General features: G+C 48.6%; 1 protein-coding gene across 3 annotated transcripts in view; it reads left to right on the top strand.

Annotated features, from left to right (window-relative positions):
• Positions 1 to 13341, top strand: part of LOC309644222 (uncharacterized protein) — a 175712-nt gene that overhangs the window by 105670 nt on the left and 56701 nt on the right. For all 3 annotated transcript variants that reach the window (XR_014254297.1, XM_082427879.1, XM_082427880.1), the window contains one exon: positions 4700 to 4785. Coding sequence is in view for 2 of the 3 variants with exons in the window: in XM_082427879.1 (XP_082284005.1) it covers positions 4700 to 4785 (86 nt within the window). In the remaining variant the exon portion in view is untranslated. The remainder of the gene's footprint in view (positions 1 to 4699; positions 4786 to 13341) is intronic.

Here is a 13341-nt window from a genome sequence, read left to right as displayed (position 1 = left end):
GAAGTCCAAAATGAAGGTGTGGTTAGGGTTGGTCCCTTCCAGAGGCTTCCATGCCTGCCTCTAAGTTCCAGTGGCTCCCGCAAGCCATGACATTTCTTGGCTTGTAGATGCATCACTCTCCTCACGTGGCTTTCCCCCTCTGTCTCTCTGTGTCCTCTCTCTGTCTCTTATAAGGACACTTGTCATTGTGTTTAGGGCCCATCCTAATCCAGGATGATCACATCTTTCTATTTTTACCTTAATTACATCTACAGAGACCCTCTTTTGAAATACGATCACCTCAGAAGATCTGAGGTTCCAGGTGGACATATCTTTTTGGGGGGACCACTATTCAACCCACTGCAGAAAGTGTTAACTCACCTGGGCTCCTCCTGTCCAGGTGAAAAAGTTTGATAAACTACTGTTAGAACAGTGTGTCGGATGCCCCTTGATCCCACAGCGAAGGGGTGTATATTTTGAAAATGGAGCTTGAGACAAGGCAACACCTAAACCAAAGAGGATGTAGCCCTCTTGGTGACATAACAGGTGTAGTGATTCCCCCAGGGAAATGCTTTCCAAGAAGGTGTCTTCCTGGTGACCCTGCTCAGCACAGGGCAGCAGCCATGCCTGTGCAGCTGTGCAAACGGGAGAGGCACACCTGCCCTGTCCTCCAGCTCCCCAAATATCCCCCTCTGATATTGAAACTGATGGCTGAAAACTGTCCATCTGAAATCCATCCTTTTAGTTCTTTTCCTTTTTAAAAAACATACTCAACAACAAAAAACTATCACGTGCACTTTTTTTTTTGAATAGGTAATGCATTCTCATAGTTTCAGCTTCCAAAGGAACAAAAGGATATTCTGTGAAGATTCTCCCTCCCACTCCTGTCTCCCAAACACCCAGTTCATCTCTCCAGAAGCCACTGATATTTCAGTCTCACGTATTCTCCAGAGATGCATAAATAGTCAGAGATTTTCTTTTTCCCTTTGCTGCCTAAGTGGTAGCTACTACACCCACTTTTGTCACTTGCTCTTTTCACCTTGCAATACATTCTGGGGATCTCTCCATAGCAGTCATACAGAGCCTGTTCATATTTTTTTAAGTGGCAGAAGTAGCCACTGTGTGGAAATACTGCAGGGCACTACCCAGTGCCCTGCTGATGGACACAGGGGCTGTTGCCTATGTTTCCTGCTGCTACAAACAGCTGCCATGAATAACTTTGCATGTGCTTCGTGTCCTACACGGGTGGGAATAAATCTCTAGGGTAAAGTGCTAGGAGTTTCCAGGCTCCCCCTCCCTCTGTCACAAACCTTCTGGGCTCGCAGGCCCTGGGCTGAATGGCACAGCCACCCGAGGGCCTGGCTGGTTTATTTTAAGATGGCAAGTGCTCTGCAGGTGGAAATGTGCCATGAGCTGAAGCTTCGCCTCCAGGCACAGTCTGTGTCGAGGTCCATGGACCCAGTGTGGACTGGAGACCGCGGGCCTGGTCCCAGCTCCAGTTTTGCTCTGTGTGACTTTGGCAGATCATTCACCCTCTCTGGGACAGTGGGTACCTGAATCCCTGTCACTCCCTCTTTCCCAGATTTGAGGATGAGATAGGCAAATGTGTTCCAGGGCTCACAGCGAGCTGCTCCAACAGCAATCACTCCTATTTATTACTAATAACAGTGGCTGTGAAATAGAGCGAACCCCATTTCACCCCTCCTCGTATATTTCTTTCCAATCTTATGTCCTTGGCTCTCTGGAAAGAAAGATAAGGTTCGGGGAACATCTTCCATTTTGGAATTACCTGGCCTGCCGGGGCAGTGCGGACCACAGACAGGCGGATCTGGGGGGTCTGGCCCCGCAGGCCCCAAGGGCAGAGGCGTGTTGTGTGGGAGTTGCTACGGCCAGGTGAGGGTGGGTGTCTGGGAGGACTTTCTGCCTGCAGGCCTTGAATACTGACAGCTCACATTTTCCTGGTACTTTACACTTTACAAAGTGCTTTCTCATATGCTTTCTCAGTTAATGTGTGATTCAGCCAGATTCTTAGTAACAGCGGATTTAAGCAGAAAAAGGATCTAGTGAATATTTTGGGTGGGAGCTCACAGAATTGCCTTCAATTTGAAGCATGCAGCTCAGAAGCCAGGTGGGAACCAGGAAAGAGGAGGTGAGGACCCCATGGCCTCAGGCACTAGATGTCACCCAGGCTGGACACAGGCCACCAGAGGCTGAGGTGACCTGTTAGCACAAATTGTCACCCCTGTTGCCCAGCTCAGACACTGTCGTGGGCCCACTGGGAGTGACCTCTGTGCTGCCCTTTCAAGTCACTCCAGGATGAGCGCCCCCTTCTGCCCGGGATGCCTGATGAGTGAGCCCCGGGGCAGAGCCTGCACCCCGACTACGCTGGAGGTGGAAGTGGGTGGCGTTTTCAACTTCTCCAGTGGAAAGCCAGACGCTCCCATAAAGAGTTACAGAAGGGGATCCTCAGTCCTAAGGGGGGTGGGTCAGATGTAGGGCAGCAGAAGGGCAAGTGTTTATGACTATTTGCACAACAGTCTTGGGGTTTGGATTACTCTATGCATATCTTATTTATTGAGGGATGCTGGGGGCGGGGTCTTTACCTGAATCAGGGCTACTGGGATCTTTATATCAAAATCTCTGCAGATCTGTCCTGACATCGTAGCTTACTGCTCACAATCGACATCCCATTAAGGATGCAGTCCAGAGAGCCCTTCTAGAGCCTTCCTCCCCTAGAGAATTCAGAGGGATCATGGCCCAACCATCACCTTGATTTTGGACTTCCAGCTTTCAGAACTGTGAGGCATATTTCTGTTGTTTTAAGCTGTGTTTGTAGTGATTTGTTGACAGCCTTAGGAATCTAGATGATGGTTATTTGGTCACCCTAAAAAAGGTTTCCTGGCCACCACCTATCTGGGCTCCAGCCTCATAGAGTCCCCCCCATCCCCCCACAAATTATGATACCTCTGCCCTCAAGGGCCTGGCTCTTGCAGCCCTCTCAGAGGCCCCCTCCTGGTTGGGAGGCCCAGACTTCCCCTCTCCCAGCAGAATCTCCTCACTAAGCTTCCATCTCAGGTAGGGGGGCCAGCAGCTGGTCCAGGCGAGACCACCTGGGTCCCTTCCTTTCCCTCTGGGCCCCTGGATCCCTAGTGCCCATGCTAAGAGCGATGTCTGTGGCTGGCGCTGCTGGTGGAGAACATAGATCTTGGAAAAAAGGACCCTTTGTGACTCTTGGGGCATTGCTGTGGCTTCTACGAGCCGTGGAAAAAATCGAAGAACCTGCAAGCCTAGCCTAGAAATGGTCTTCACAGGCTATGGGGCAGGGATTTCCTCCATCCGCTGGCTACTGGAGTTCTGCAGGCTGCGGTGCCCAAGGGGGTCTGCCTGGATGTGGTGCCTGGGGGTTGGTTAGGGAAAGAGGCTCTGAATGAATCCTGGGGCTCCAGGAGCCAGGACACCTGTGTGACCACTAGCACATCGTTGAACTTTTCTGTGCCTCAGTTGAGCCCTGCAAAATGAGAGCTTTGCCTTTGGTCACCCCTAAGTTCTCTTCTGGCACCAAAGGTCTGTAAGACCAAACCAGGTGGTGGGCTTTGGGGGTGGGGATGGCGTTTGTAGGGAAACAAAATTTGTCACCCCAAAATGTTTCTCTTTGGCATGAGGATGAATTTAGGCTGATTACTTTAAGGCCCAAAAGACCCAGGAAGAACCTTCGACCTTCCCCCTAACTGCCTAAAGAATGCACCTGTTGCAGGAAGGGAGCTGTCCCCATGGATGACTAGGGTATGAACTACGTGTGTAGACAGGGAGGAACCCAGCAAATCTGTCTGTTAGAATTCCTCTCTGTGTCCTATTGTCTCTGCAGGGCCCAGCAAACATTTGTTTACCAAACACTTGCATTTCCTCTTTATGTCAGTTGCCTTCCTCCCCTTTGAGGTTTCAAATCACTACCCCCAACATCCTCTTCTGTCTTTAGCTGAAGATGGTATTTGAGGTGAGGGTTTCAGCAAGTTACTTAGTTTTCCTGGGTCTCTCCCATGTATACTTGTTATTAAACTTTTGTTTGATTTTTCTCCTGTTAATCTGTCTCGTATCAAGTTAATTCTTAGACCAGCCAGAACTTCTAAGGGTAGAGGAAAATGTCTTCCTCCCCAACAGTTTCAAAGGTAAATGAAAATCAAACCTGCCTGGAACTACATGCAGTCTAGTGAGGAAAGACAGACAGACAGACACTCAGGAGCAAAAGACGTCCTCACAAGATGACAGTGAGAACAGGGACCCTCTCCAGCATCGGCTGTGCATCAGGATCAGCGGCCCAGACCCCAGACAAATCACTAGGGACCCTGCAGTAGAACCCGGGGGTCCCTGCGTGCAGCCGGGGTGGAGTACCTCCTGGGGAGCAGGGCGCTGGAGGGCAGGGGACAGACCTCCCAGAGAGGGCGGGGAAATGGTACCTAAGGGAAGACAGACTTAGCTCCACCTCCTACCTAGGTGTCTGGGCTTTTATGGTATAAATTGGTATAAAGAAGAAGTGGACACTTTAAGAGTGGCTGGATTTAGTTTATATTGGAAAGGGCAGGAAGTGAGCTGGTTGAGAGTATGAAGGAGCAGGGCTGAGCCACGGTGGACAGTGTCGTCAAGCCGTCCTCTGTGCTATTATTATCATCTGCCTTTGGTATCGTATCAGATGACTGTAGTAAAGATTTATACTGTTTTTCAGTTACTTTGGATGCCAGACTGAGGATTCCTTCAGTGCTGACACTGATGTCAAGGTGAGCAGAAACCAGCAGATCCTGGAGGTGGCAGGTGGGTGGAGCCTGCGTACACGGCAATGTGGGGGGCGCCAGGTGGGGAACTGTGGAGTAGAGGCAAAGCGGTGGGCAAGCACTTTGTGTTCAGGGCTGAGAAAGAGCGATCTGGCCCAAGGTGCCGGTTTGTGGTGGTGAGGAGGGGGAGGGGAGGGTGGAGGTAGCTTGGCGGCTACCTTCTGGAGCTGTTTCCGTGCCAGGCTGAGGGGTGTCTACTTGGCTTTTAAGCATGAGGAGACACTGCACGTGGAGGCACATGATGTCATCCGTGTTGCAGAAGGTTCTTCATGTCTGTGTGCCTTCTCGCCTCCCTCCTTTCATTGCTTCTTTCCACTGAGAATGAAACCGCCCTTCTCCTCAGATGAAACTCAAACTCAGCCACACCTCAGACTGGGACTTGAACCCAGGGGATGGGACTCAAGCCCACTGTCTTTTTAATTAAAACCGCTCACCTGGTCTGAAACTGCAGAACTCATCTCAGGACTTAATAAAGCTCAGGTTCTTTTGTCTCAGCACAGAAAGAATTCAGCGAGAGGCAAAGCCACAGGCAAGACGTGATTTATTAGTACAGGACGCTTGTGAGAGATACAAGTGGGCAGGCAAGGGAGTGCCACCCTGAGAACTTAGTGGGCTACAGTTTCATAATCAAAGGAAGGTGGGGAGGGGGAGAAGACCACCTTCTTCCTCATTCTTTGAGTCTTCCATCATTAACTCCTTCTACACATCGGGAGGGGGAGTTTTTGACCCTATACGGCCCTGTCGTGGTACTATGGAAATGAACAAAAAGGTGGTAACATATATTAAAATATGGTAAATCATCTCAGGTTTCAGTACAATGTTATCTTTTTCCTTATATTTTTGTTTTTAGTGCATGCAGAGAAGCATGTCCTAGGAATCATTAACTTACTGACCTCATTGGGCAGGATGTGGGTCTCATTCCACCATTGTTTTGTTTTGGGGCATGTCTCATGCTTCTATTGGTGGTTTTGTTGCTAAGCAAGCCCGCTTGGTTTAGCTGTTGAGCAAGCCTGCTTTCTTGAGTGATTGTTAACTTCCAGGGGACTCCCATACTTTTTTTCTCTACTTACAATCCCTTAGTGGGATTAACTATTTAATCACCTACTTTGTCTCTTTACCCTGTCCCTGTCAAGAACACCTATGGGGAATCAGTCTTGATGGAGGTTGCAGGAATCACAGTGAGACCCAGCCCCACCTTCTAGGAGCTCGCCTCTGGCTGGAGAGACCAATAGACAAGAAACATCCTTTAATGTGGTCTAACGGGCGCACAGAACAAGTTGCCTGGGAGCACAGAGGAGGGATCCCCAAACTCAGCCTGGCTTCTCAGAGCTGGGGTCACTTGAACTGAGTCTTAAAGAATGAGTCATTATTCCAGGCAAAGAAAGGAACAGAAAACACATCTGATGTGGGGAATGGTCATTGTTTGGGGTTGGGACTCTGGAGTATGTGTGTGTATGTGGGGAAGAGGAGGGGGGAGGTGAGCCTAGAAATACAGAGCATGACCAGATGGTAAAGGGCCTTGAATGCCCCACAAAGGACTCTACCCTTACCTTAGAGCCCTGGTAAAGGTCAAACACAGACAGACCTTTTCCCTTTTGCCCCTCACCAACTTCCAAGCTCTTTATCTCAGAATAATCAGCTAAGATTAGAATTGTTTGTCCCCCTGAAACTAGCTAGACACAGATGAGCATTACCTGTTCAGCTAATTGATACTTCTACTGATTACAAACACAAATCTAACTGTAAATCACTCCACCTTTAACTCATAGTTACAACTTGTAATCACCTCACTTGTAACTCTTCCCTATCAAAGTCTAAGGCAAACCACTGAGACACTCTGATCTTCGCATCTGGGGAGCGCTAAGTTATTACAATATCCTGAATGAGCTAATCTACTTACAGGTCCAGTTTTTGTCTTTGACACCATGATACGCTTGCTTTTCCCAACTTCCTATCCCCTAGAAGTGTCTTCTAGGGGATAGGTGAGAAAAATATTCTTTATTCCTATTTTATGCTTGGGGGAAAAAATGACTCTCTAGGATGTTAAAAGCAACTTTCACAAGATCACAAAACAGGAGTGGACCCGAGTCTAGAGCCTGGGTTTCCTGATTCCTGTGACTTCTAAGTCTGATGTCTGCTTCCAGCTCTGAAATCAGAGCCAGCTCAAGCCAGACTGGTAGCTTCTGCTCTTGAGATCAGGGTCTGTCAAACTGTGGCAGGGTCCTCTCCCCACCTGCCGTAATCCCAGGACTGGACCATGTGTGATGATTCTAACGCCCTGGAGCTAAAAGGGCTCCTGAGAGATGATGTGGTCCAGGCTCCATTTTTCAGAAGTGGCAACAGACTCATGAGGTTTAGTGACTTGTCCAAGGTCACACAGCAAAACAGGTCCTCCATAGAGCAGGGGTGAGTGGTGAGAGTGGGGAAGACACTTCAGGAGGAGGTGTGACCTCTGACCTTGCAAGCTACCTCCTGGCACTTGGATCAGCAGCTGGGATACACCCTTTTTTGGGCCATGCCTCAACCCATTCCTCCCAACCAGTTCTCAGGGTTTGGAGGGAAGCTTTCCCTCCAGTTTGATAGTTCAGCCCATTCAAATAAGCTGCCTAGCCTCTCCCAGCCCCACAACTGCAAAGTGGAGTCTGTACATACACACCGACCCCTAAACTAGTTGTTGAGATTTTGAAGGGCCAGAAATGGGTTGTTTCTAGGAAGGGGATCTGTGGTCAGCTGATAAATGGCCCCCAAAGATACCCAAAGATGTCCTCATTCCTGAAATCTGTGAATGTATTACTTTAAATGGCAGAGGGACTTTGCAGGTGTGATTTAAAGATTTTGAGATGGCGCGATTATCCTGGATTATCTGAGTGTGCCCTGAATACAATCACAAGTGTCCATGTAAGAGGAAGGCAGAGGGAGATATGATGATGGAAGAGGTGGAAGAGATGTGATGACAGAACCAAGAGGTCAGAGTAATGCAAGGAAGGGGTCATGAGTCAAGGAATACAAGTAGCTTCCAGAAGCTGGAAGATGCCAGGAAACAGATTCTCCCCTTGAGCCTCTAGAAGGAACCAATCCTGCTGACACCTTCATTTTAGCCCTAAAAGGATCATCTTGGACTTTCAGCCTCCAGAACTGTAAGAGAATAAGCTGTGGTGTTTTAAGCCACCAAGTTTGTGGGTATTTGTTGCAACAGCAATAGGAAACTAGGGGTGCTCCAACCACATAGCACGAGTAGCTACCTGCTTTACCTGTGGGTCGGGCCAGCTCAGAAAAGCTGGGGAGGAGAAGGTGCCCCTGGCTTCCTCTACCAAGCCAGCCCTGGGGGCTCAGCAGAAGCTCAAATAGGAGCAAAGCTGCCTTTCTTCTGATCACTGGGTGTTTCAGGCCTCCTGGCATATTCCTGTATGCCAATAATCCAGAGCATCCACCTCTGCCCAGGCCCCCTTTATACCACTCTCCTCCTTCCCAGTCCCCTGAAATCCTCTTCCCCAGCCTGTCTATCTTCTCCTTGGCCTCTGTCAGGGAGCTTCTCCTTTCTCCTCTAATGTTCAACCCCTCAAAAGCCAGATTCCAATCTCATCCTTCTTGAGTTTGTAGCAAGGTGAGAAAACAGCGTGGACCATCTTAACAGCACCAGAACACTGCTTAGGGGGGAAATTGTCTTTGTGTAGGAAAATATGTCAGGGGCCATTTGGCTGTGAGAAGATAGACCCCTGGGCAGGAACTGGAAGGATGGAACTGAAGGAAGTGAGGGCCGAATTACTTTTCACAGGACGTGGCATTTGCTCACGAAAAGGAAAGAACAGAGACCCAATGACATGGCAGGAGCCAGTTGGTAGATGCACCATTGGGACTTTTACTTTTCAACACAGACTGTCTAAATTTAAGTTGTTCTTGTGTATATTCACCTCTTCCAGTACTTCAGTGAAGTTTTCTATGACCAAAACAGCCTTGAAGTGCTTGTGCCTTTTGCTTTTATTTTTGCCTTTGTTTTAAAATAAGCCAAGGAGAGGGGTCAGGTTCTGTGGTTGGCACAGGGTAGGACCAGCACATTTGAGCTGGAGAGAGAATCTCTAAACTGAACCTCTGTTTAGGGAAGCTTAGAGCGCTTTGCCCATGACTTCATTTAGTCCTGTCAAAGAAGAACCAGAGCTGGACAGTAGTTAAAGCAGTAAAAACAAGTTTGTATTCAGAACTATTGCAATAGGGGAAAAGAGACTTCAGTATAAAACTGGCCTCAATTCTGAATACAACGTAGGCAAATGGGAATTTATAGCCAAGGAGCTAGGGGGTGAGGATGGGGGTTGGGGAGGAGTGAGTGGAAAATTACTAAGAGAAACAGCAGGGGTAAGGGGGATTCTGGCTAAACTGCGACTTAAAAGTATTCTTGCAGAAGGAGGGCAAGGTGATGACACATCAGCTGGGAGATGGTGGAGGATGAGGACCTTGAGGGGGTTCAGATATTGAGCTAGGGGTTCTGATTAAACTCACTTAGCAGCATTCTGGCTAAAATTGGATTTTATAGGAAAGTGCACAGATGGACCTATAAGAAGGTTCAAGAGCCTGACTAAAGTTTGGTCACGGAAAGAATCTTTGTCAATTTTCACAATAATTCAGTGAGGTATATGCCATTATCCTCACTTTACAGATGAGGAAACCGAGGCACAGGGAGCTTACATAACCTGCACCCGCGCGCGCGCGCACCCTCCCTCCCCGCCTCCCCCGCGTGCCCCTCCCCTCGCGCTCCTCCCGAGCCCTAGATCCAACGCCCGGCCGAGGGGGCTCAGTCCGCAGTCCCGAACAGGGACTTTGGAGTCTGTCTGGGTTGGAGTGCTAATTTGCCAGTATGTGACCTTGGGCCACCGCCGCCGCCGCGCCGGGCTTCTCATTGCGGTGGCTTCTCTTGTTGCAGGGCACGGGCTGTAGGCGTGCAGGCTTCAGTAGTTGTGGTGCACGGGCTCAGTAGTTGTGGCGCATGGGATCCTCCCGGATCAGGGATTGAACCCGTGTCTCCTGCATTGGCAGGAGGATTTGAAACCACTGTGCCACCAGGGAAGTCCCCAGTCTAATTTAATTGACACCATTGTCCCAGAAGGTAGGCAGAAATCATTGCCACCATTTAGAGACGAGGAGATTGAGAATCATAGAAGCCACGTAAGGGGCAGGATTCTGCACTGGAACGTGAGATTTTTTCTTTCTATCCCACTGTGCTCCCTGTTCGGGTTAACAACTTTTAAAAACAGTACCACCACCCCTTCCAAAAAGAGCCCACTCTCTAATTTTCTGTCCATTTTGAAAGCGCAGGCCCCATTTGCAGACAACCTTGAGCTGGAAATAGCACAGTACCAGAATGATGGTATTGGGATGATTTCCTCAGGATTCAGGGTGGGTTCCTGGGATTCAGGATTCACATTAACCACTAATCTTGAGCTCGTCCTTCCTGAAAAGGACTCTGGTAAGGATAATTGTTGCACATTCATCTCCAAGGCCACTTTTATATAAATGCAGAGCCTGAAGGCCCAGCTCTCACTATTCTGATTAACACTGTTCCTTGCAAAGAAAGAAAAACGGCCTTTGATTAGCTTCTGCCCCAACTCGGAGAGAGGCCAGTCCAATCAAAAACCACTTCAGCTAAGGGAGAAATGGATGTAACAGAGCAGCGGTCTCCCGATCCTAACTGACTTTTCCTTTTCAATTTCTCTTTTATTTAATAACCTCTTCTTCTGAAATGACTGATGTCACTGTCCTGCGTCCAGGGGCTTTCTCAGCAAAAGTATCCAAGGCTTAGAGCGAAGGGCAACTGTCCATCTATCACAAGGCGTGCTGTACCTTCCCACAAAACCTGAATTGAGCACTTCCTGGGTACCCACGGCATGCTTCAAGCCTATCTTGATGCCTGGGGAAGCCAAGACAAGGTCCCTGCCCTCGAGGAGCTCACAGGCCTGGGGAAGAAGGGGGAACGAACACACAAGAAGAAATACAAGAAAAACAAATGTCTGGGCCTCCAGTGCGCTCCATGTGTCAGGCCCCAGGGAAATAGCAGTAAATGGACAGATAAAAATTACTGCATCCTGGAAGGAAGAGAGACATAAGTAAACTATAGAGTCAGTTAGAAGGCAGTGAGCGTCATTGTGGGGGGCTGGAGGGCAGATCAAGCAGGGGGCAGGGTAAGGAAGGATTGTAATTTTATTTTATTTTATTTTATTTTATTTTTTTAAAATATTTTTTTAACATCTTTATTGGAGTATAATTGCTTTACAATGGTGTGTTAGTTTCTGCTTTATAACAAAGTGAATCAGTTATACATATACATATATCCCCATATCTCTTCAGGATTGTAATTTTAAATGGGATGCTTGAGTCAAGGTCAAAGGGAGGTGAGGGAGCAAGCCCTGAAGATACCTGGGGAAGGTGTTCTGGGAAAAGGGAACGGAGGAATAGAAGGATCTGAGCCAGGGGCAGGTGTGGAATTTCTGAGGAACAGCAAGTTTAGAAAGTGGGCACTTTCTTGGCCAGGGGTTGTGAGACGGGAAGGGCCCTTTTTAAAAGGAGTTACTCTGGGCAGCAGTACAGGTAAGCATCTCTGAACCTCCATTTCAGTTCTCTGTTCGGTTCCAGTGAGGCTGGAAGTTTGCTGGGGGAGGAGCGTGGGAGGTGGTAGGTCACAGAGGTGAGGAGGAGGGGCAAATCATCTGGGGGTCTTAGCAGCCATTTTGCTCTTCAAGGGACACCAGTGAAAGGTTAGGCACAGGGGAGAAATGTGATCACATGTTGGTTCTAAAGGGATTAATCTGTATTAAGAATAGTCTGGGGCTTCCCTGGTGGCGCAGTGGTTGAGAATCTGCCTGCCAATGCAGGGGACACAGGTTCGAGCCCTGGTCTGCGAAGATCCCACATGCCGCAGAGCAACTAGGCACGTGAGCCACAACTACTGAGCCTGCGCGTCTGAAGCTTGTGCTCCGCAACAAGAGAGGCCGCGATAGTGAGAGGCCCATGCGCCGCGATGAAGAGTGCCCCCGCTTGCTGCAACTAGAGAAAGCCCTTGCACAGAAATGAAGACCCAACACAGCCAAAAATAAATAAATAAACAATTAATTAATTTAAAAAAAAAAAGAAAAGAATAGTCTGGACTATTCTAAGGGTAGAAGCAGGGGGAGAAGTTAGTATTGATACAATAGAGTTGATAAGTATATGTGTAATGTTTCTAGTTTCCAAAATGGCTGTGCGTTTTGCATTCCCACCAGCAATGTATGAGAGTTCACTTGTCAACACTTGGTGTTATCAGTCTTTAATTGTAGCCATTTGAGTGGGTGTATAGTAGTATCTCGTGATTTTAATTTTTTTCCTGGATGACTAATGACGTTGAGCATCTTTTCATGTGTTTGCAGTAGAGAGTTGCTGGTGGTTTGGAGCAGGGTGGTGGCAGCAGAGATGACGAGAAGGGTCTGAGTCTGGATATGAGAGATCTGGAAAGAGGAGTGGGGTGATGTATTTCAGATGGGAGAGCCAAGGGGCTCTAGAGCTGGCATCCTTCCTGAGTCCTGTAGGAGAAGGAACCACATCCAGACAAATTATATTTCTGCTAGAATTTTTGTCCCCAATATCCCTCTTCCCCTTCTGAGGTGACAGAGCCCTAATTTTGGCTGGGCACATGGCTATCCAGAATGTACTTCCCAGCCTCCCTTGCAGCTAGGAGAGGCCAGGTGACTAAGTTTTGGTCAATAAGATGTGAACAAAAGAGTTGAGGGCAGCTCCCAGAGCCTTCTTTAAAGGGCAGCTGGCACGTACTCTTCCCTTAATGTCCTCTCCCTCCGGCCTTCTGCCTTGAACATGAAAACCACTATAGGCCCTACCTTCAAGATGGTAGATGCCAGAACTCGAAGGACCCTGAGCCCCGGGCACCATGGAGTGCTCTGTCAGCCCTAGACTACCACCTACTGACTTCTTGAATGAGAGAGAGAGGAAAATACATTTCTAGTTGGTTTCAACCATCTTTATTTTATTGTTGGTGATGCTCTCAGTGAACCTAATCTAAACTGATATGACAGGCAACCAACAGCGCCTGCTGTCAAGAGCTTCTTGGAGGAAGGGGTACATACACTTAGCCTCCAGATGGGTAGGATTTAGAGAATCAGTGGCCAAGGTGGTGGGCACTCTGGCCTGAGGCAGGATGAGAAGTGAGCCTGGCTTGGGGGTGAGACTACAGCGGACTCAGCAGGCGCAGAAGGCTTGGATCACCCCACTGAGACTGAGCTGGTGCTTCTAGGCCGGGAGAACCTGCACTGTGTTGAATGGCCCCTGGAGAAAGGCTACCCCTGTGTTTAACTTAAATGTATCACATTGCAGTTTAAACCCCCTTCCCTTATTCACAGGGAATAAGCCTGGCTTCACTGTTGGAAAGCTGAGCCTCTGTGTGCCCTTAGACGTGATTAAATGCCACTCCATCTCTCCACACAGCCAGCCAGGCAGGCAGGCAGAGCTCAGTCCTAACCTTCCTCAGTGCTAACCATCTGGTTCTCTAAATACGTTATTT

Source organism: Balaenoptera physalus, assembly GCF_965194825.1.
Source record: "Balaenoptera physalus genome assembly, chromosome: 15".
In the NCBI taxonomy this organism is placed as follows: Eukaryota; Metazoa; Chordata; class Mammalia; order Artiodactyla; family Balaenopteridae; genus Balaenoptera; species Balaenoptera physalus.
This window is presented reverse-complemented; position numbering and strand designations above follow the sequence as displayed.